This window comes from Staurois parvus, unplaced genomic scaffold, assembly GCF_062004578.1.
Source record: "Staurois parvus isolate SC_StPar_1 unplaced genomic scaffold, SC_StPar_1.0 ptg000793l, whole genome shotgun sequence".
NCBI classification, from domain to species: Eukaryota; Metazoa; Chordata; class Amphibia; order Anura; family Ranidae; genus Staurois; species Staurois parvus.
The window spans coordinates 31,156-58,820 of NW_028318589.1; the positions used below are offsets into that span (position 1 = coordinate 31,156).

At 37.7% G+C, this 27,665-nt stretch overlaps 1 protein-coding gene across 1 annotated transcript; it reads right to left on the bottom strand.

The window, feature by feature from the left end:
- Positions 1-976: 976 nt before the first annotated feature.
- LOC149444284 (uncharacterized) lies at positions 977-22,286 on the bottom strand. Its single transcript, XM_089654715.1, has 2 exons — positions 22,234-22,286; positions 977-6,182 (listed from the first exon to the last, which is right to left on the bottom strand). Exon 2 carries the CDS (start codon positions 6,128-6,130, stop codon positions 5,081-5,083), a length of 1,050 nt encoding a protein of 349 aa, XP_089510841.1. The 5' UTR covers positions 6,131-6,182; positions 22,234-22,286; the 3' UTR covers positions 977-5,080.
- Between the last annotated feature and the right edge of the window lie 5,379 nt (positions 22,287-27,665).

The window sequence follows — 27,665 nt, forward strand, 5'->3', positions numbered from 1 at the left end:
TTTGGTGAAATTATTCCTTCATCAGGCTCCTGAAAAAGGGTTAGCTTTGCCCGAAAATTATGCAGCTTAAGAGGCAAAGGTTTTTTTGGACTCATCCACATGGAAAGCCATTCAACCACATGGGTGAACCTCAAAAAAATTTAATTTATTGAAGTTTTGTTTTAAAGTGCATCATTTAAAAGTGCAAACCAATAGCGCAAAAAGAGATGTATCCACTGGTTATTTGGGGGTCTGAGTGCACCCCTTTCTCAAGATGACAGACAAGGCCAACAGTGATACCATATTATAGCTCATTCAGGAAAGGAAGCCAGCAAACCACAAGGGTGAACTTCAAAAAGGCAATTTGAGTTCCATTTTAACCACTTGACGCCCGGCCTATGGCCAAATGGCGTCCGCAAAAGTGCATATGGCGTCCTCCCGCACATGCGCAGTTCGCGCGCTTGCAGAGCCGCGCAGCGGCGCGATCTGTCACCGGCCGTGTACCTCGGACACGGCCGATGTCAGATCTGAGTACCGGCCCCTGTTGCCGGTACCATGTGACCTGCTGTGACCAATCACAGCAGGTCACATGACAGTTGTATACAATGGATGGCTTCATTCATGCCATCCATTGTATACTACTGCCTAGCTGTGAATGGTCACAGCTAATCACATGCACATGTCATGTGATTAGCTGTGGCCAAATCACAGCTAAGCACAAAAAAAAAAAACCCTGAATGAATCGATGTCATTCAGGTAAATGCTTGTTTATAGCAAAGTAATTCTTTGCTATAAGCAAATTGTGTAAAAAAAAAAAAAAATACTGATCACTTCCCCAAAGTAGTACAATGTTACTATGGTAACATTGTACTACTTTGGTCATAGTGAAATATGACAAAAGAATCTTAAAAAAAAGAAAAAAAATTTAATAAAAAATTTAAAATTAAAAAAAATAAAAAAATAAAAAATATATATATTTTTTTTTACACTGTCACCATTCAGTGTCCCTGATCACCACCATGCCAGTTATATGATGACGCTGTACTGCACTGGTGACAGTATGTAAAAAAAAAATAGTGAATATAATTTTTTTTATGTTTTCATTTTCCGAAAAATTCTGACAAAAAAAATACGACTTCAAAAAACTCGCCATTCCTCTTATGAAGTACGTCGGACTGTCTACTCTGCAAAAAGGGGTCATTTGGGGGATATCTGTACTATCCTGACATTTGGGGGGATATCTGTACTATCCTGACATTTGGGGGGATATCTGTACTGTTCTGACATTTGGGGGATATCTGTACTGTCCTGACATTTGGGGGATATCTGTACTGTTCTGACATTTGGGGGATATCTGTACTGTTCTGACATTTGGGGGGATATCTGTACTGTTCTGACATTTGGGGGATATCTGTACTGTCCTGACATTTGGGGGATATCTGTACTGTTCTGACATTTGGGGGATATCTGTACTGTTCTGACATTTGGGGGATATCTGTACTGTCCTGACATTTGGGGGATATCTGTACTGTTCTGACATTTGGGGGATATCTGTACTGTTCTGACATTTGGGGGATATCTGTACCGTGCTGACATTTGGGGGATATCTGTACTGTTCTGACATTTGGGGGATATCTGTACTGTTCTGACATTTGGGGGATATCTGTACCGTGCTGACATTTGGGGGATATCTGTACCGTGCTGACATTTGGGGGATATCTGTACTGTGCTGACATTTGGGGGATATCTGTACTGTCCTGACATTTGGGGGATATCTGTACTGTCCTGACATTTGGGGGATATCTGTACTGTGCTGACATTTGGGGGATATCTGTACTATTCTGACATTCTTGGACCTCAAGAAATTAGATTGGCTGTCAGTACTTCAGGATTGATCAATATTCAGATCTATACCATAGTTTGTGAACTCTATAACTTTCCTACAAACTAAATAATACATCCTAATTTGGGTTATTGTCACCAAAGACATGTAGCAGAATACATCTCGGCCTAAATTTATGAAGAACAATTATTTATTTGCAAACTTTTATAACAGAAACAAAGAAAAACGTGTTTTTTTTCAAAATGTTAGGTCTTTTTTGTTAATTTAGCAAAAAATTAAATCCCCGGCGATGATTAAATACCACCAAAAGAAAGCTCTAGTTGTGTGAAGAAAATGATAAAAATTTTAGTTTGGGTACAATGTTGTATGACCGCGCAATTGTCATTCAAAGTGTGAGAGCGCTGAAACGTGAAAAATGGCCTGGGCAGGAAGGGGTAAAATTGCCCGGTATTGAATTGGTTAAAGTGCATCATTGTAACATTTTGGATCTACTGAGGTCCCAAAATGTTACAATGATGCACTTTAAAATGGAACTCAAATTGCCTTTTTGAAGTTCACCCTTGTGGTTTGCTGGCTTCCTTTGTGAATGAGCTATAATATGGTATCACTGTTGGCCATGCATACCCTAAGGGGCTAGGATGGTATCGTACTGGATGGATTGGACCAGATCCAGTGCCCCATATCTTTTTTCTACTTGCCTATCTATGCAGTTCTTTGGCGCTCCATGGTAATCTGCAACCACATTGGATAATACAATAAGCTACTGAAGCTGGAAATTCTGTGGCTCCAAACTCTGAGAAAAGTCCGTAGCTCAGCAACTAAGTTACAAATGGCTTGGAATTTCTCCTACCAACAAAGAGCAAAGGCCATTAACACATGGAAATGTACATTACTGCATTGCTATTCATGCTAAATGTACCCAACACACAAATACAGTAGGGGCTGATGGATATGAGTATGAGTTGCAACATTTTGTTGCAGGTCCAGTTTTTTTTTGGGTTGTGGCACATTGGCAGTCTATTTGAAATTAATGGGTTGCCCCGATACAATGCAGGTTAATACAGGACACAACCCATATTAACACATGTGCATTAATGGAAGGCATGAAAATGCTAAAGTGTGAAGGGACCCTCGGTAGACCAATTCTGAAGCTACTCCAAAAATAGCCAGTGTGACGTGGGCCTAATGAAAGGGTGTCTTGACTGCAGGAAACATGGCAAAATGATAGGTGATCCCTACTAACCACTCTCCTTTAAACTGTGCACCAATATGGCCACCATTGCCTGTACGGCATCTGGGGTGGAAATCAAGATGTACCTACTTTAAAATAACCAGTGGGCTATTACCTGGGCTATAGCCATACCTTTGGGATACGGATGGGTTCCTGTGTAGTTACGGGGGCTAAGGCCACACCTTTGGGATAGGGATGGGTGGTTGTTTTGTGCCCATGCTTCTTTGTAGAAATGAGTGAAATGGAAATTTTGCCATTTTGGCAAAATGCATTGGCACCATCGGCAAAATGAAGGCAGTTTTAGTCCCATAAGTTTCTTGGCCTGGCCTTCCCACAGAAGATAGTTCCTGTGACGTTTTTTGGGCTAGGGCAATACCTTTTGAAAGGGCTTTGTGGTAGGGATGAGCGAAATGGAGATTTTGATGGCAAAAATGCCTTGGTGTCAACGGTGAAATGAAGTTAGCTTTTGGAAGTTTAAATCTTTGGGGTGTAAATGGCTTCCAAGGTCTATAGAAGTTCCTTTCCCCTAGCCTGGACCTGTTCTTGTACCATAGAAATAAAGACATGTTTGATGTCCATCCTGAGGGACAAATATGGCTCCCTCCATAGATATAGGGTAGGAGTGAATGTAGACTCGAAGGGCAATAAGTGTTATTTGTAGGATTATCTAAAACTGAAACTACAAGGTAAAAAAAGGCTGAAAAAAATGGGGGCTACAGTATCCGGACGTCTGACCACCGCTGGTGGCCATCCTGAACAGTATCTGGTCAGTGTTTACCTTCATTTTTATCTCTACCATTCATTGTTGTGTTACCTTTTGATACAATAAACTCAGTGTCTACGGTATCACGCTATGTAATGTCCCTTATTGGGCTCTCTTCATTGAGAGTCCCCACTTGCAGAACCTGTTCAAAGGGACCCCAGATGGTGACACGTTTGAGACTCTTGGAGTACCTACCCTGAGTTTCGATTGGAAGGTGTATGACTCCTTGGCAGTAGATGACCGCTACCTGATGTAACAGGATAATTTCACATGCGTATTTTTGACGCACTTCTGGTGAGTGCGCACTTTTTTACCCTAGATTCACCGTGTGGTACACTGGAACCCTGCCCCACGCACTCATTAGGATCTACCAGATCCCCACGTGGGCCCTCATTTATCTTGGGACTTTTTATTCACTCAAGTTTACCTCAGTGTGATCCGATGCTCTGCACTTTATTTTATGCTATAATATGCTGTTCTTATTTATGTTATTTTGCACCTGTATATGAAAAAAACCTAACACAGCCACCACATCTAAGACCTGGTAAGCTGAAATACATTATATTTTTGTTTTTAGGTTTAGGACACACTTTCATTTTACCCTAATGACTCCACTCATCCCTACCAGGGGCGGATTGACAACTCATGGGGCCCCCGGGCAATAGGGGATCATGGGTCCCCTGTGTCCTTGCCCAAACTCAAAAAAGCCTATGAAAAAGGTACCAGGGGCATCTCATGGGGCCCCCGGGCAATAGGGGATCATGGGGCCCCTGTGCCCTTGCCCAAACTCAAAAAAGCCTATGAAAAAGGTACCAGGGGCATCTCATGGGGCCCCCGGGCAATAGGGGATCATGGGGCCCCTGTGTCCTTGCCCAAACTCAAAAAAGCCTATGAAAAAGGTACCATGGGCATCTCATGGGGCCCCCAGGCAATAAGGGATCATGGGGCCCCTGTGTCCTTGCCCAAACTCAAAAAAGCCTATGAAAAAGGTACCAGGGACATCTCATGGGGCCCCCTACTGACCCTCGGCAATGTCGAGTTTCCAAATGGTCAGTCCGCCCCTGATCCCTACTCAGCAAGACCATTCTTAGTGCTGACAGTTTGATACATAAGGCACCGTTATATCCTCCATGTGGTCAGACTTTGACCTGGGCTCCATGTTGAGATGTTTGGTGGTTCTTGAGACCAGCATGCTCAGGGAACCGCTCTCCACAGTCACTGCTGACAGTTTGATACATAAGGCACCGTTATATCCTCCATGTGGTCAGACTTTGACCTGGGCTCCATGTTGAGATGTTTGGTGGTTCTTGAGACCAGCATGCTCAGGGAACCGCTCTCCACAGTCACTGCATACATAAAGAACCTCCTCCACATGGATCTTCTGATGGATAATCAAGTAGGACTTACGGGTATAACGCTTGCCACACTGCTGGCACTCAAATGGCCGCTCCCCCGTGTGTATCCGTTTGTGGAGCACCAACTGTAGCTTACGAGTGAATCCCCTCCCACACTCCACGCACACAAAAGGCTTTTCGGCCAAATGAGTCTTCTGGTGGCTGGCAAATGTGAGCCGGTTGCTTAGACTTTTCCCACACTGGTTACAGATATAAATGGTGCTTTCCGTGTGGAGTTTATGGTGGGCCACCAGGTTGGAGTTGCTACTAAACCTTTTGCCGCACTGGTTACAACAATAAGGCCTCTCTCCGGTATGAGTTCTCTGGTGAATGACGAAATGGGACCGGTCACTGAAACATTTACCGCACTCCTGGCAGGAATAGGGCTTGTGACCTGTGTGTGTCCTCTGGTGTAGCACGAGGTGTGAGCTTTGGATGAAGTTCTTCCCACAGTCTAAACATGCATAGGGTCTCTCTCCACTATGGATCCTTTGGTGAGTAGCCAAAGTCGAACTCCGAGTAAAGCACTTGCCACAGTCGGGACATGGATATGGTTTCTCACCGGTGTGGGTTCTTTGATGTGTTGCGAGAGTGGAACTGTGCGTAAAACACTTACCGCAGTCCAGACACACGTACTGCCGGTGACCCGACCAGGCTCTGTACTTCATCCTCCTACCAGCTCTGTTAGTGCCATAGTTATACCTTGATGGCAAAATGTTATCAGCGATGTAAGTTCCATTTCCTACATCGGTGTCACTAGTGTGAGTTGATACCAACCTTTCCCCTTGTTCTTGTAATGGGGTAACAGAACTGCCCTTCTCAACCTGAAGGTGGCTCTTCAACGCATCCAGTACATTTGTTCCCCAGTCACCAGTACTGAGCCCGTGTTTATCAGCAGGGTAACACCAATCCTCCTCCATAATCTGGAATAATCTGGAACGCTCATGAAGTATTCTGTCTTGCTTGTTCGACCTACCAGAAGACATATATTGTTTTTAATATTTTGGCAAGATGTCACAAGTCAAAAGAGATCTACCAGTTTTTGGTTGTTTTTATTTTGCTAACAGAGCCTTAACCATTCCCTAGTCCCTCCATCTGAAAAGAAAAGGTTTTGGCATTACAAAGACTTTGGGGTCCATTTATTTAAAAATTGATTTGCAAAAGCCTAAGCATTCACAGAGCCATCGCAAATAATCCCCTTAATGTGTCTGCTATGTGTATTTCCTATGATCATCAGCTCCATCTAGGGCCATAATGCGGTACTTCCCTGAAATACCACAATCAGGAAGATACTGCATTATGGTCAATAGATGGCGTTGTCGATCATAGAAAATAAAAATAGTAGACACAATATGGGAATTGTTTATGACAGCTGTGTGAATGCTTAGGGTTTTATAAATCAGTTTTTTCATAAATAGACCCTTAAGCGTTTCAAAGTGTTTGTAAAGCCAAAGCTTTTATTCTTTCAAGTGGAATAGGCAACGATTGCCTATGTCATGCCACATCCTCCATTTCATCCAATCACAGAACACTTTGCATTCATTCAAAAAAATACAAAACATTATCGGAATGGTGCCTGTGCCAGGCGGCCAACCTCCTGTGTTAACAATGCAGCAGGGCAGCCACTTGGCACGTGACCCGGAAGAAAGTTCATTGGAGTACCGGTGCCTACTTCAGTGATTTCTAACTCCTAGAGGGGATTCCATGGGTATGGTACATACATGGTTACACTGATCCAAAATGGAACAATGTAACTACTATACAATATCCTGGGGATAGGATACATACAGTATTCCTGGGATATGATACATACAATATTCCCTGGTTAATGATGCATACAATATTCCAGGGATACAATACATACAATATTATCAGGATACATTTTATATAATATTGCTGGTATACAATATATACAATATTCCTTTAATATGATACATACAATATTACCAGAATATGATGTATACAACAATCCAAAGATAAGATACATACAATATTCCCGGGATAAGATATATACAATATTCCCGGGATATGATACATTCAATATTCCCGAGATATGATACAAACAATATTCCCGGGATATGATACATACAATATTCCTGGGATAAGATACATACAATATTCCTGGGATATGATACATACAATATGATGGGATAAGATACATACAATATTCCTGGGATAAGATATATACAATATTCCCAGGATAAGATACATACAATATTCCCGGGATATGATACATACAATATTCCGGGATAAGATACATACAATATTCCCGGGATAAGATACATACAAAATTCCCGGGATATGATACATTCAATATTCCAGGGATATGATACATACAATATTCTAGGGATAAGATACATACAATATTCCAGGGATAAGATACATACAATATTCCAGGGATAAGATACATACAATATTCCAGGGATAAGATACATACAATATTCCGGGATAAGATACATACAATATTCCAGGGATAAGATACATACAATATTCCAGGGATAAGATACATACAATATTCCGGGATAAGATACATACAATATTCCAGGGATATGATACATACAATATTCCGGGATAAGATACATACAATATTCCGGGATAAGATACATAAAATATTCCTGGGATAAGATACATACAATATTCCCAGGATAAGATACATACAATATTCCAGGGATATGATACATACAATATTCCAAGGATAAGATACATACAATATTCCAGGGATATGATACATACAATATTCCAGGGATAAGATACATACAGTATTCTGGGATAAGATACATACAATATTCCCGGGATAAGATACATACAATATTCCCGGGATATGATACATACAATATTCCTGGGATAAGATACATACAATATTCCAGGGATATGATACATACAATATTCCGGGATAAGATACATACAATATTCCCGGGATAAGATACATACAAAATTCCCAGGATAAGATACATACAATATTCCAGGGATATGATACATACAATATTCCAGGGATATGATACATACAATATTCCGGGATAAGATACATACAATATTCCAGGGATATGATACATACAATATTCCAGGGATAAGATACATACAATATTCCAGGGATATGATACATACAATATTCCAGGGATAAGATACATACAGTATTCTGGGATAAGATACATACAATATTCCCGGGATAAGATACATACAATATTCTGGGATAAGTTACATACAATATTCCCGGGATAAGATACATACAATATTCTGGGATAAGATACATACAATATTCCTGGGATAAGATACATACAATATTCCCGGGATAAGATACATACAATATTCCAGGGATAAGATACATACAATATACAGGGATAAGATACATTCAATATTCCTGGGATAAGATACATACAATATTCCTGGGATAAGATACATACAATATTCCCGGGATATGATACATACAATATTCCTGGGATAAGATACATACAATATTCCGGGATAAGATACATACAATATTCTGGGATAAGATACATACAATATTCCCAGGATATGATACATACAATATTCCTGGGATAAGATACATACAATATTCCGGGATAAGATACATACAATATTCCCGCGAAAAGATACATTCAATATTCCGGGATAAGATACATACAATATTCCGGGATAAGATACATACAATATTACAGGGATATGATACATACAATATTCCGGGATAAGATACATACAATATTCCCGGGATAAGATACATACAATATTCCCGGGATAAGATACATACAATATTCCCGGGATAAGATACATACAATATTCCAGGGATATGATACATACAATATTCCCGGGATATGATACATACAATATTCCAGGGATATGATACATACAATATTCCGGGATAAGATACATACAATATTCCGGGATATGATACATACAATATTCCAGGGATATGATACATACAATATTCCCGGGATATGATACATACAATATTCTAGGGATAAGATACATACAATATTCCGGGATAAGATACATTCAATATTCCTGGGATATGATACATACAATATTCCAGGGATAAGACACATACAATATTCTGGGATAAGATACATAAAATATTCCCGGGATATGATACATACAATATTCCTGGGATAAGATACATACAATATTCCGGGATAAGATACATACAATATTCCCAGGAAAAGATACATTCAATATTCCGGGATAAGATACATTCAATATTCCGGGATAAGATACATACAATATTCCAGGGATATGATACATACAATATTCCAGGGATATGATACATACAATATTCCGGGATAAGATACATACAATATTCCAGGGACATGATACATACAATATTCCGGGATAAGATACATACAATACTCCCGGGATATGATACATACAATATTCCAGGGATATGATACATACAATATTCCCGGGATATGATACATACAATATTCTAGGGATATGATACATACAATATTCTGGGATAAGATACATACAATATTCCGGGATAAGATACATACAATATTCCCGGGATATGATACATACAATATTCCAGGGATATGATACATACAATATTCCGGGATAAGATACATACAATATTCCCGGGAAAAGATACATTCAATATTCCGGGATAAGATACATACAATATTACAGGGATATGATACATACAATATTCCGGGATAAGATACATACAATATTCCCGGGATAAGATACATACAATATTCCCGGGATAAGATACATACAATATTCCAGGGATATGATACATACAATATTCTGGGATAAGATACATACAATATTCCGGGATATGATACATACAATATTCCAGGGATATGATACATACAATATTCCCGGGATATGATACATACAATATTCCGGGATATGATACATACAATATTCCAGGGATATGATACATACAATATTCCGGGATAAGATACATACAATATTCCGGGATATGATACATACAATATTCCAGGGATATGATACATACAATATTCCCGGGATATGATACATACAATATTCTAGGGATATGATACATACAATATTCCGGGATAAGATACATACAATATTCCGGGATAAGATACATTCAATATTCCTGGGATATGATACATACAATATTCCCGGGATATGATACATACAATATTCTAGGGATATGATACATACAATATTCCGGGATAAGATACATACAATATTCCCGGGATATGATACATACAATATTCCCAGGATAAGATACATACAATATTCCGGGATAAGATACATACAATATTCCTAGGATAAGATACATACAATATTCCGGGATAAGATACATACAATATTCTGGGATAAGATACATACAATATTCCTGGGATAAGATACATACAATATTCTGGGATAAGATACATACAATATTCCTGGGATAAGATACATACAATATTCTGGGATAAGATACATACAATATTCCTGGGATAAGATACATACAATATTCTGGGATAAGATACATACAATATTCTGGGATAAGATACATACAATATTCTGGGATAAGATACATACAATATTCCCGGGATAAGATACATACAATATTCCCGGGATAAGATACATACAATATTCCCGGGATAAGATACATACAGTTGCAAGAAAAAGTATGTGAACCCCTTGGGATTACGTGGAGTTTTGCATGAATTGGGCATAAAATGTGCTCTGAACGTCATCTAAGTCACAACAATAGAATAACACAGTCTGCTGAACATAATACTACACAAACATTAGATGTTGCCATGGTTTAATTGCACATAACATGTAAACATTCACAGTGCAGGGAGGAAAAAGTATGTGAGGCCCTAGCTTAATGACTTCTTCCAGAGCTAATTGGAGCCAGGAGTGAGCCAACCTTGACTCCAATCAGTGTGATGATATTGGATGTGTTGCTGACAGCTGTCCTGCCCTTGAAAAACACACACCTGTTTTGGGTTTACTGGTTTCAAGAAGCACTGTCTGATGTGAACCATGCCTCGCAGAAAAGAGCTCTCAGAAGACCTACGATCAAGAATTGTTGACTTGCATGAAGCTGGAAAGGGTTACAAAAGTATCTCCAAAAGCCTTGATGTTCATGTGTCCACGGTAAGACAGACTGTCTACAAATGGAGAAAGTTTAGCACTGTTGCTACTCTCCCTAGGCGTGGTCGTCCTGTAAAAATGACTGCAAGAGCACAGCGCAGAATGCTGCATGAGGTAAAGAAGAATCCCAGAGTGTCAGCTAAAGACCTACAGAAATCTCTGGCACATGCTAACATTTTTGTTGACACATCTACAATAAGGAAAACATTAAACAAGAATGGAGTACATGGGAGGACACCACGGAGGAAGCCATTGCTGTCCAAAAAGAATATTGCAGCACGTTTGAAGTTTGCAAAAGAGCACCTGGATGTTCCACAGCACTACTGGCAAAATATACTGTGGACAGATGAAACCAAGATTGAGTTGTTTGGGAAGAACACACAACACTATGTGTGGAGAAAAAAAGGCACAGCACACCAACATCAAAACCTCATCCCCACTGTGAAACATGGCGGAGGGAGCATCATGGTTTGGGGCTACTTTGCTGCCTCAGGGCCTGGACGGATTGTTGTCATTGATGGGAAAATGAATTCCAGAGTTTATCAAGACATTTTGCAGGAAAACGTACGACCATCTGTCCGCCAACTGAAGCTCCGCAGAGGATGGGTGATGCAACAGGACAATGACCCAAAGCATACAAGTAATTCAACAAAACAATGGCTGCAACAGCACAGAATACGCCTTCTGGAGTTGCCCAGTCAGTGTCCTGACCTCAACCCGATTGAAATGCTGTGGCATGACCTTAAGAGAGCGATTCACACCAGACATCCCAAGAATATTGCTACACTGAAACAGTTTTGTGAAGAGGAGTGGTCCAAAATTACTCCAGATCATTGTGCAGGTCTGATCTGCAACTACAGGAAACGTTTGGTTGAGGTTATTGCTGCCAGGGGAGGGTCAACCAGTTATTAAGTCCAAAGGTTCACATACTTTTTCCTCCCTGCACTGTGAATGTTTACATGTTATGTGCAATTAAACCATGGCAACATCTAATGTTTGTGTAGTATTATGTTCAGCAGACTGTGTTCTTCTATTGTTGTGACTTAGATGACGTTCAGAGCACATTTTATGCCCAATTCATGCAAAACTTCACATAATCCCAAGGGGTTCACATACTTTTTCTTGCAACTGTACAATATTCCAGGGATATGATACATACAATATTCTAGGGATATGATACATACAATATTCTGGGATAAGATACATACAATATTCTGGGATAAGATACATACAATATTCCGGGGATAAGATACATACAATATTCCCGGGATATGATACATACAATATTCCTGGGATAAGATACATACAATATTCCGGGATAAGATACATACAATATTCCTGGGATAAGATACATACAATATTCCGGGATAAGATACATACAATATTCCCAGGAAAAGATACATTCAATATTCCGGGATAAGATACATACAATATTCCCGGGATAAGATACATACAATATTCTGGGATAAGATACATACAATATTCCCGGGATAAGATACATACAATATTCTGGGATAAGATACATACAATATTCCCGGGATAAGATACATACAATATTCCGGGATAAGATACATACAATATTCCCGGGATAAGATACATACAATATTCCGGGATAAGATACATACAATATTCCGGGATAAGATACATACAATATTCCGGGATAAGATACATATAATATTCCGGGATAAGATACATACAATATTCCTGGTATAAGATACATACAATAGTCCGGGATAAGATACATACAATATTCCGGGATAAGATACATACAATATTCCGGGATAAGATACATACAATATTACAGGGATATGATACATACAATATTCCGGGATAAGATACATACAATATTCCGGGATAAGATACATACAATATTCTTGGATAAGATACATACAATATTCCGGGATAAGATACATACAATATCCTGGGATAAGATACATACAATATTCCTGGGATAAGATACATACAATATTCCAGGGATATGATACATACAATATTCCAGGGATATGATACATACAATATTCCAGGATATGATACATACAATATTCCCGGGATAAGATACATACAATATTCTGGGATAAGATACATACAATATTCCCGGGATAAGATACATACAATATTCCTGGGATAAGATACATACAATATTCCAGGGATATGATACATACAATATTCCAGGGATATGATACATACAATATTCCAGGATATGATACATACAATATTCCCGGGATAAGATACATACAATATTCCGGGATAAGATACATACAATATCCTGGGATAAGATACATACAATATTCCTGGGATAAGATACATACAATATTCCAGGGATATGATACATACAATATTCCGGGATAAGATACATACAATATTCCGGGATAAGATACATACAATATTCCAGGGATATGATACATACAATATTCCGGGATAAGATACATACAATACTCCCGGGATAAGATACATACAATATTCCGGGATAAGATACATACAATATTCCAGGGATATGATACATACAATATTCCGGGATAAGATACATACAATATTCCGGGATAAGATACATACAATATTCCAGGGATATGATACATACAATATTCTGGGATAAGATACATACAATATTCCCGGGATAAGATACATACAATATTCCGGGATAAGATACATACAATATTCCGGGATAAGATACATACAATATTCCAGGGATATGATACATACAATATTCCGGGATAAGATACATACAATATTCCCGGGATAAGATACATACAATATTCCCGGGATAAGATACATACAATATTCCAGGGATATGATACATACAATATTCCAGGATATGATACATACAATATTCCCGGGATAAGATACATACAATATTCTGGGATAAGATACATACAATATTCCCGGGATAAGATACATACAATATTCCTGGGATAAGATACATACAATATTCCAGGGATATGATACATACAATATTCCAGGATATGATACATACAATATTCCCGGGATAAGATACATACAATATTCCGGGATAAGATACATACAATATTCCTGGGATAAGATACATACGATATTCCCGGGATAAGATACATACAATATTCTGGGATAAGATACATACAATATTCCCGGGATAAGATACATACAATATTCCGGGATATGATACATACAATATTCCCGGGATAAGATACATACAATATTCCCGGGATAAGATACATACAATATTCTGGGATATGATACATACAATATTCCCGGGATAAGATACATACAATATTCTGGGATATGATACATACAATATTCTGGGATAAGATACATACAATATTCCGGTATATGATATATACAATATTCCTGGGATAAGATACATACAATATTCCGGTATATGATATATACAATATTCCCGGGATATGATACATTCAATATTCCGGGATAAGATACATACAATATTCCAGGATAAGATACATACAATATTCTGGGATAAGATACATACAATATTCCGGGATAAGATACATACAATATTCCGGGATAAAATACATACAATATTCCGGGATAAGATACATACAATATTCCGGGATAAGATACATACAATATTCCGGGATAAGATACATACAATATTCCGGGATAAGATACATACAATATTCCCAGGATAAGATACATACAATATTCCGGGATAAGATACATACAATATTCCCGGGATAAGATACATACAATATTCCTGGAATAATATACATACAATATTCTGGGATAAGTTACATACAATATTCCCGGGATAAGATACATACAATATTCTGGGATAAGATACATACAATATTCCTGGGATAAGATACATACAATATTCCCGGGATAAGATACATACAATATTCCAGGGATAAGATACATACAATATACAGGGATAAGATACATTCAATATTCCCAGGATATGATACATACAATATTCCTGGGATAAGATACATACAATATTCCGGGATAAGATACATACAATATTCCCGGGAAAAGATACATTCAATATTCCGGGATAAGATACATACAATATTCTGGGATAAGATACATACAATATTCCCGGGATAAGATACATACAATATTCTGGGATAAGATACATACAATATTCCAGGGATAAGATACATACAATATACAGGGATAAGATACATACAATATTCCCAGGATATGATACATACAATATTCCTGGGATAAGATACATACAATATTCCGGGATAAGATACATACAATATTCCCGGGAAAAGATACATTCAATATTCCGGGATAAGATACATACAATATTCCGTGATAAGATACATACAATATTACAGGGATATGATACATACAATATTCCGGGATAAGATACATACAATATTCCCGGGATAAGATACATACAATATTCCCGGGATAAGATACATACAATATTCCAGGGATATGATACATACAATATTCCCGGGATATGATACATACAATATTCCAGGGATATGATACATACAATATTCCGGGATAAGATACATACAATATTCTGGGATAAGATACATACAATATTCCGGGATAAGATACATACAATATTCTGGGATAAGATACATACAATATTCCGGGATATGATACATACAATATTCCAGGGATATGATACATACAATATTCCCGGGATATGATACATACAATATTCTAGGGATAAGATACATACAATATTCCAGGGATAAGACACATACAATATTCTGGGATAAGATACATAAAATATTCCCGGGATATGATACATACAATATTCCTGGGATAAGATACATACAATATTCCGGGATAAGATACATACAATATTCCCAGGAAAAGATACATTCAATATTCCGGGATAAGATACATTCAATATTCCGGGATAAGATACATACAATATTCCAGGGATATGATACATACAATATTACAATATTCCGGGATAAGATACATTCAATATTCCGGGATAAGATACATTCAATATTCCAGGGATATGATACATACAATATTCCGGGATAAGATACATACAATATTCCAGGGACATGATACATACAATATTCCAGGGATATGATACATACAATACTCCCGGGATATGATACATACAATATTCCAGGGATATGATACATACAATATTCTAGGGATATGATACATACAATATTCTGGGATAAGATACATACAATATTCCGGGATAAGATACATAAAATATTCCTGGGATAAGATACTTACAATATTCCAGGGATATGATACATACAATATTCCAGGGATATGATACATACAATATTCCGGGATAAGATACATACAATATTCCCGGGAAAAGATACATTCAATATTCCGGGATAAGATACATACAATATTCCGGGATAAGATACATACAATATTACAGGGATATGATACATACAATATTCCGGGATAAGATACATACAATATTCCCGGGATAAGATACATACAATATTCCCGGGATAAGATATATACAATATTCCAGGGATATGATACATACAATATTCCGGGATATGATACATACAATATTCCAGGGATATGATACATACAATATTCTGGGATAAGATACATACAATATTCCGGGATATGATACATACAATATTCCAGGGATATGATACATACAATATTCCCGGGATATGATACATACAGTATTCCCGGGATATGATACATACAATATTCCGGGATATGATACATACAATATTCCAGGGATATGATACATACAATATTCCGGGATAAGATACATACAATATTCCGGGATATGATACATACAATATTCCAGGGATATGATACATACAATATTCCCGGGATATGATACATACAATATTCCGGGATAAGATACATACAATATTCCGGGATAAGATACATTCAATATTCCTGGGATATGATACATACAATATTCCAGGGATAAGATACATACAATATTCCCGGGATATGATACATACAATATTCCGGGATAAGATACATACAATATTCCGGGATAAGATACATACAATATTCCTAGGATAAGATACATACAATATTCCGGGATAAGATACATACAATATTCCTGGGATATGATACATACAACATTCTGGGATAAGATACATACAATATTCCTGGGATAAGATACATACAATATTCTGGGATAAGATACATACAATATTCCTGGGATAAGATACATACAATATTCCGGGATAAGATACATACAATATTCCCGGGATAAGATACATACAATATTCCCGGGATAAGATACATACAATATTCCAGGGATATGATACATACAATATTCCGGGATAAGGTACATACAATATTCCGGGATATGATACATACAATATTCCAGGGATATGATACATACACTATTCCCGGGATATGATACATACAATATTCTAGGGATATGATACATACAATATTCCGGGATAAGATACATACAATATTCCGGGATAAGATACATACAATATTCCCGGGATAAGATACATACAATATTCCGGGATAAGATACATACAATATTCCTGGGATAAGATACATACAATATTCCGGGATAAGATACATACAATATTCCCAGGAAAAGATACATTCAATATTCCGGGATAAGATACATACAATATTCCGGGATAAGATACATACAATATTCCGGGATAAGATACATACAATATTCCGGGATAAGATACATACAATATTCCCGGGATAAGATACATACAATATTCCCGGGATAAGATACATACAATATTCCCGGGATAAGATACATACAATATTCCGGGATAAGATACATACAATATTCCGGGATAAGATACATACAATATTCCGGGATAAGATACATATAATATTGCGGGATAAGATACATACAATATTCCCGGTATAAGATACATACAATAGTCCGGGATAAGATACATACAATATTCCGGGATAAGATACATACAATATTCCGGGATAAGATACATACAATATTCTGGGATAAGATACATACAATTTTCCAGGGATAAGATACATACAATATCCTGGGATAAGATACATACAATATTCCTGGGATAAGATACATACAATATTCTGGGATAAGATACATACAATATTCCCAGGATAAGATACATACAATATTCCCAGGATATGATACATACAATACTCCCGGGATAAGATACATACAATATTCCCAGGATAAGATACATACAATATTCCCAGGATAAGATACATACAATATTCCGGGATAAGATACATACAATATTCCGGGATAAGATACATACAATATTCCAGGATATGATACATACAATATTCCAGGATATGATACATACAATATTCCAGGGATATGATACATACAATATTCCAGGATATGATACATACAATATTCCCGGGATAAGATACATACAATATTCCGGGATAAGATACATACAATATTCCCGGGATAAGATACATACAATATTCCAGGGATATGATACATACAATATTCTGGGATAAGATACATACAATATTCCCGGGATAAGATACATACAATATTCCAGGGATATGATACATACAATATTCCAGGGATATGATACATACAATATTCCAGGATATGATACATACAATATTCCCGGGATAAGATACATACAATATTCCGGGATAAGATACATACAATATTCCAGGGATAAGATACATACAATATTCCCGGGATAAGATACATACAATATTCCGGGATAAGATACATACAATATTCCAGGGATAAGATACATACAATATTCCTGGGATAAGATACATACGATATTCCCGAGATAAGATACATACAATATTCTGGGATAAGATACATACAATATTCCCGGGATAATATACATACAATATTCCCGGGATAAGATACATACAATATTCCGGGATAAGATACATACAATATTCCGGGATAAGATACATTCAATATTCCTGGGATATGATACATACAATATTCCAGGGATAAGATACATACAATATTCCCGGGATATGATACATACAATATTCCGGGATAAGATACATACAATATTCCGGGATAAGATACATACAATATTCCTAGGATAAGATACATACAATATTCCGGGATAAGATACATACAATATTCCTGGGATATGATACATACAACATTCTGGGATAAGATACATACAATATTCCTGGGATAAGATACATACAATATTCTGGGATAAGATACATACAATATTCCTGGGATAAGATACATACAATATTCCGGGATAAGATACATACAATATTCCCGGGATAAGATACATACAATATTCCCGGGATAAGATACATACAATATTCCCGGGATAAGATACATACAATATTCCAGGGATATGATACATACAATATTCCGGGATAAGGTACATACAATATTCCGGGATATGATACATACAATATTCCAGGGATATGATACATACACTATTCCCGGGATATGATACATACAATATTCTAGGGATATGATACATACAATATTCCGGGATAAGATACATACAATATTCCGGGATAAGATACATACAATATTCCCGGGATATGATACATACAATATTCCTGGGATAAGATACATACAATATTCCGGGATAAGATACATACAATATTCCTGGGATAAGATACATACAATATTCCGGGATAAGATACATACAATATTCCCAGGAAAAGATACATTCAATATTCCGGGATAAGATACATACAATATTCCGGGATAAGATACATACAATATTCCGGGATAAGATACATACAATATTCCGGGATAAGATACATACAATATTCCCGGGATAAGATACATACAATATTCCCGGGATAAGATACATACAATATTCCCGGGATAAGATACATACAATATTCCGGGATAAGATACATACAATATTCCGGGATAAGATACATACAATATTCCGGGATAAGATACATATAATATTGCGGGATAAGATACATACAATATTCCCGGTATAAGATACATACAATAGTCCGGGATAAGATACATACAATATTCCGGGATAAGATACATACAATATTCCGGGATAAGATACATACAATATTCTGGGATAAGATACATACAATTTTCCAGGGATAAGATACATACAATATCCTGGGATAAGATACATACAATATTCCTGGGATAAGATACATACAATATTCTGGGATAAGATACATACAATATTCCCAGGATAAGATACATACAATATTCCCAGGATATGATACATACAATACTCCCGGGATAAGATACATACAATATTCCCAGGATAAGATACATACAATATTCCCAGGATAAGATACATACAATATTCCGGGATAAGATACATACAATATTCCGGGATAAGATACATACAATATTCCAGGATATGATACATACAATATTCCAGGATATGATACATACAATATTCCAGGGATATGATACATACAATATTCCAGGATATGATACATACAATATTCCCGGGATAAGATACATACAATATTCCGGGATAAGATACATACAATATTCCCGGGATAAGATACATACAATATTCCAGGGATATGATACATACAATATTCTGGGATAAGATACATACAATATTCCCGGGATAAGATACATACAATATTCCAGGGATATGATACATACAATATTCCAGGGATATGATACATACAATATTCCAGGATATGATACATACAATATTCCCGGGATAAGATACATACAATATTCCGGGATAAGATACATACAATATTCCAGGGATAAGATACATACAATATTCCCGGGATAAGATACATACAATATTCCGGGATAAGATACATACAATATTCCAGGGATAAGATACATACAATATTCCTGGGATAAGATACATACGATATTCCCGAGATAAGATACATACAATATTCTGGGATAAGATACATACAATATTCCCGGGATAATATACATACAATATTCCCGGGATAAGATACATACAATATTCCGGGATATGATACATACAATATTCCCGGGATAAGATACATACAATATTCTGGGATATGATACATACAATATTCTGGGATAAGATACATACAATATTCCGGTATATGATATATACAATATTCTGGGATAAGATACATACAATATTCTGGGATAAGATACATACAATATTCCGGTATATGATATATACAATATTCTGGGATAAGATACATACAATATTCTGGGATAAGATACATACAATATTCCGGTATATGATATATACAATATTCCCGGGATAAGATTCATACAATATTCCCGGGATAAAATACATACAATATTCCGGTATATGATATATACAATATTCCTGGGATAAGATACATACAATATTCCGGTATATGATATATACAATATTCCCGGGATAAGATACATACAATATTCCAGGATAAGATACATACAATATTCTGGGATAAGATACATACAATATTCCGGGATAAGATACATACAATATTCCGGGATAAGATACATACAATATTCCGGGATAAGATACATACAATATTCCCGGGATAAAATACATACAATATTCCGGGATAAGATTCATACAATATTCCGGGATAAGATACATACAATATTCCGGGATAAGATACATACAATATTCTGGGATAAGATACATACAATATTCTGGGATAAGATACATACAATATTCTGGGATAAGATACATACAATATTCCGGGATAAGATACATACAATATTCCGGGATAAGATACATACAATATTCTGGGATAAGATACATACAATATTCCTGGGATAAGATACATACAATATTCCCGGGATAAGATACATACAATATTCCGGGATAAGATACATACAATATTCCCGGGATAAGATACATACAATATTCCTGGGATATGATACATACAATATTCCTGGGATAAGATACATACAATATTCCTGGGATATGATACATACAATATTCCAGGATAAGATACATACAATATTCCCGGGATAAGATACATACAATATTCCCGGGATAAGATACATACAATATTCCCGGGATAAGATACATACAATATTCCGGGATAAGATACATACAATATTCCAGGATAAGATACATACAATATTCCAGGATAAGATACATACAATATTCCGGGATAAGATACATACAATATATGATACATATACAATATTCCTTGTACATCTCCCAGGCTCTCTTCCTACCTGCTGCGGAGGGGCCTTTTGTGTTCATTGAGCGGAGGCTGACGGCCTCTGACAGCCCAGAGCCCAGCGGCATGCGGGGATTTGTAGTTGGGATTCAATCTGAGTAATTTTATTCACTGCTTATAAAACTACATCTTCCAGAATGCTGCACTCCAGAGGAGCCAGAGAGCTCCACAGCTCAGGCCGGGTTAACCCCAACCTGCGCAGTTCTTCCCATGCATCACATTGATACAGTCCAATACTGAATCATAATACAGAGGATGTCTTCACAAAGTCCATCCATTATAGTGACCCTACATGCTTCGATTTTATTATTCGATCGATCGAAATGATCAAATTCCCAAATAATGGAATAGCCACAACTTCCCTACCAATCAATTACAGGTGTCCATAGAGGCTTTGATTTTTTTTATCTGATTGATTTGCCTTTTGATTATGATGATCACATCTGGAAATTATGGAATAGCCATTACTTCCCCTCTGATTGATTTGTGGTGGCTATAGAGGTTTTTATTTTTTTTTTATCTGATCAATGTGTGATCTGATCCAAACAATTGAATCTGCAATCAAATAACCATAACTTGCCTTCCAATTAAATTCGATCAAACTGAGTTGATTAGCCAGGATGGATTATCAGTCAGTTTACATTGATCAGCAGGAAAGAGATCCTTTTTTCATCAATACAATTGTATTTTAATCAATCAAATTCGGAAATTACATGGTGAAAACAGAGATGTGATCAATAATTTATGATGGGAAGATGATTGTAATCTTAACTATTAATGGAAATCCACTTCCCTGATTGTAGAATATTGATCAAATGGGTTATTGACTATAGATTGAGTATTCCTATTGGAAGAGATTGATTGGAAAAAAAAATTATTATTTTTTGAAGAGTGTATGGTCACCATTAGATTTGGATCAAATTTGATTGGCCAAGGCAAATGATCAATTATCTTCCATCAAACATCAGCACTGAGATACTTTGAATATAAAAATCGAATTGTAATCGATGGATCAGATTATGAGAATAAGTATAGATTTGTATAGCGAGCGCTTAATGTAGTCAAAATCAAATACAAGCCGCTAGAACACCAAAAACGGCAACCAACATAACCTTCCAAGACAACATATAGAGAAAAGGTGCAGCGCTATTAGTATAAATGATGAAATATCAATATTGGTTCAAAATAACAATATTGAATCATAATCTTCATAAATTTGTTATTCAATCTAGCGTCCAAAAACACAAAAGAATGTAACGTGCAGATTCTATCCGGTCTCATTCCTGGATAAGGATAAGTGATCCGAAGGTGAACAGGAAAATAAATGAAATGCGCACTCACCAGAAGTGCTTTTATAAAACGCATGAAAGAAGTTTTCCTTTCTCATCAGATACATCTAGGTCAGGGGTAGGCAATCTGCGGCTCTCCAGCTGTTGTGGAACTACATTTCCCATGAGGCATTGCAAAGACCAGTTCCAGCTATGACTTGCAGAGGCATGATGGAACCTGTAGTCCTGCAACAGCTGGAGAGCCGCAGTTTACCCACCCCTGATCTAGGTCCTCGACTCTCAGGTCAAGCTGCGTTCTCTGGTCCTCACCATTCATCCATCGTGGCCAGGTTCCCTGATTCCTCAGACATTCATGCACCTCTGGGGTCCCTCCTTAAGCTTGGTACTGCGAAAGGGTGGTGCTCATAAAGAACCCAATAAGGGACATCACATAGCGTGATACTGCGTAAAATACTTTATTTCCAAAGCAGAGGTGAAAAAAACGAAGAAACAAAAATACTGACCTAGTCATTTCAAATGGCCACCAGCGGTGGCTAAGATGTCCAAATGCTGCAGCCCCCCCTGATGCGTTTCGTGCTATGCACATCCTCAAAGGGTACAGGGCTTCAATTATGAGAATACATGGTGAAAACAGAGATACGACTGATGCTTTACCATTGTAAGATGATTGTATCATAACTGTTGATCAAAGTCCACTTCCCTGGTTGTGGCATATCAATTGAATAGGTTGTCAACTATAGATCGCTTATTTCCATTGAAAGAAATTGATCGGAAAAGAAATTGATCATTTTTTAAAGTGTTTATGAACACCATTGCATTTAGGTCAAATTAAATCAGCCTGGGCAAAAAATATCAACTACTTTGCATTGAACAGCAGCACTGAGATTCTTACAATCATATTATAATCAATCAGATCATAAGATTGTAATGGTGGCCATAGACAACAAAATAGAGTTTTTTTAGGGGGTATTTAATAACTACTGGATTATTTTTATATAAAGAAAAAAAAGTTTAAAAAAATTTGGGGAAAAAAAAACGGTTTCCCTTACATTCTGTTAAAAAACATATCGAATAAAAAGGGGTTAATGTACAGGTCATATACAGTGAGCGGTGGAGGTGAAGGGGTTAAAGTGCAGGTTATATAGAGTGAGCGGTGGAGGTGAAGGGGTTAAAGTGCAGGTCATATACAGTGAGCGGTGGAGGTGAACGGGTTAAAGTACAGGTCATATACAGTGAGCGGTGGAGGTGAAGGGGTTAAAGTACTGGTCGTACACAGTGAGCGGTGGAGGTGAACGGGTTAAAGTGCAGGTCATATACAGTGAGCGGTGGAGGTGAACAGGTTAAAGTACTGGTCATACACAGTGAGCGGTGGAGGTGAAGGGGTTAAAGTACTGGTCATACACAGTGAGCGGTGGAGGTGAACGGGTTAAAGTGCAGGTCATATACAGTGAGCGGTGGAGGTGAAGGGGTTAAAGTACTGGTCATACACAGTGAGCGGTGGAGGTGAAGGGGTTAAAGTGCAGGTCATATACAGTGAACGGTGGAGGTGAAGGGGTTAAAGTGCAGGTCATATACAGTGAGCGGTGGAGGTGAAGGGGTTAAAGTGCAGGTCATATACAGTGAGCGGTGGAGGTGAAGGGGTTAAAGTACAGGTCATAGAGTGAGTGAGCGGTGGAGGTGAAGGGGTTAAAGTACAGGTCATAGAGTGAGTGAGCGGTGGAGGTGAAGGAGTTAATGTACAGGTTATATAGAGTGAGCGGTGAAGGTGAAGGGGTTAAAGTACAGGTTATATAGAGTGAGCGGTGGAGGTGAAGGGGTTAAAGTACTGGTCATATACAGTGAGCGGGGGAGGTGAAGGGGTTAAAGAGCAGGTCATATACAGTGAGCGGTGGAGGTGAACGGGTTAAAGTGCAGGTCATATACAGTGAGCGGTGGAGGTGAAGGGGTTAATGTGCAGGTCATATAGAGTGAGTGGTGGAGGTGAAGGGGTTAATGGACAAGTCATACACTCACTGGCCTCTTTGGTAACACAAATTGCTAATCAGCCAATCACACAGCAGCAGTTCAATGCATTTAGGCATCTGGACGTGGTGAAGACGACTTGGTGAAATTCATACCAAGCATCAGAATGGGGAAGAAAGGGGATTTAAGTGAGTTTCAACATGGCATGGTTGTTAGTGCCAGATGAGTATTTTAAAAAACTGGTGATCTGCTGGTATTTCCCCCCCGCACAACCATCTCTAGGGATTACAGAGAATGGTCCAAAAAAGAGAAAATAGAGAGAGGCAGTTGTGTGAAGGAAAATGCCTGGTTGATGTCAGAGGTCAGAGGAGAATGGGCATGACAGCTGATATTATTGAGCCCTGGAGAAAGAACAGAAGTGGCCAAGTCAACCCCCAAGGAGCTGGTGAGAGGCCGCAGGCGATACCCCACCACACCTTACTTACAGGAACACTTTTGCCTACTGGGGACACCATTCAGACACCTATACCCAAGTTCATTTTGAGTGCTCCAACACCAGACTTCCACCCCAACACACTGGCCAGTAGAGGAGGGTTTGCCAAAGACTGCCGGACCATTGTATACACACAAAAAATATGTTTTAAAACACATTTCAAATATACTGGATGTCTTTAAAAATACAAATCTACATTTTTGGAATGGATTTAACAATATATGTTAAAATTACTTTTTTTTATATGTTAAAAAAAATCTGAAGAATATATTTAAAAAAAAAAAATATTTTTTTGAGCAAAAAAACCCCTATAAAAAGCGCAAAAGCAAAAAACGCAGCAAAATGCCGCTAAATGCTAATACAAAAATGCTGAAAAACTCTGGATGTGACCTAATGTGCCAATGGTGGGAGGGGCTTAAAGGAGTATGGTTTAACCACTTCCCGTCCGGCCGCTGTATATAAACGGCTGGATGGTGGCAGTGCAGGGGAGAGTTGCCGTTCATAAACGGCGCCCGCCATTTTGGATTGTGTGCGCTCCCTGGGAGCGCTCGGCAACACGATCCGATTGCTGTACGGGACCTCTGTGTGAGGTCCCAATTCATGTGATCACTGATTGGCCAATCAGTAATCACATGAATAGGTCAGTAAGATGTCACTTCTGACATCATTGCTTACTACTAGTGAAATCTATGACTGATCACAGAGATCACATGGTACAGGGCTATTCACAGCAGCCTTGTACCATGTGACAAGCTGTGACCAATCACAGCTCTCACAGTATTTCTCAATGGCTGCAAAAATGCAGCCAGAGAGAAGGAGAAATGATTGCTTTTACAGCCTTTATGGGTGTAAAATCAATCAGTGTAAAAAAAAAAAAAAAATCTTCATCACCCCCCCACAAGTAGTACAATGTCACCATGGTGACACTGTACTGCTAGGGTGACAGTATGTAAAAAAAACATAAATAATAATATAAAAAAATAAAATAAAAATGTAAAAAAAAAAATATTTTTTTTTAAATTATAATTTTTGGTTATAAACTAGATTGGGTTATTTATTTTTTTTACTAAAAAGATAACGGAATACATTTTGGCCAAGATTTATGCAGAAATATGATTTATTTGCAAAATTTTATAAGAAAAACACTTTTTTAAAAAATTTTTGGACTTTTTAATTTATATAGCAAAAACAAATAAAAATCCCAGCGGTGAATAAATACCACCAAAATAAAGTTTTATCTGTCTCAAAAAAATGCTAAAAAATTCATATGGGTACAGTGTTGCATGACCGCGCAATTGTCATTCAAAGTGTGATAGCGCTGAAAGCTGAACATTGGCCTGGACTGGAAGGGGGTGAAAGTGTCCGGACTGGAAGGGGGGTGAAAGTGTCCGGACTGGAAGGGGGTGAAAGCGTCCGGACTGGAAGGGGGTGAAAGTGTCCGGACTGGAAGGGGGGTGAAAGCGTCCGGACTGGAAGGGGGTGAAAGTGTCCAGACTGGAAGGGGGTGAAAGCGTCCGAACTGGAAGGGGGTGAAAGCGTCCGGACTGGAAGGGGGTGAAAGTGTCTGGACTGGAAGGGGGTGAAAGTGTCTGGACTGGAAGGGGGTGAAAGTGTCCGGACTGGAAGGGGGGTGAAAGTGTCCGGATTGGAAGGGGGTGAAAGTGTCCGGACTGGAAGGGGGGT

Coding starts and splice junctions, on each gene's coding strand:
- LOC149444284 (XM_089654715.1), bottom strand. CDS start 6,130: ATGGAGGAGGATTGGTGTTACCCTGCTGATAAACACGGGCTCAGTACT.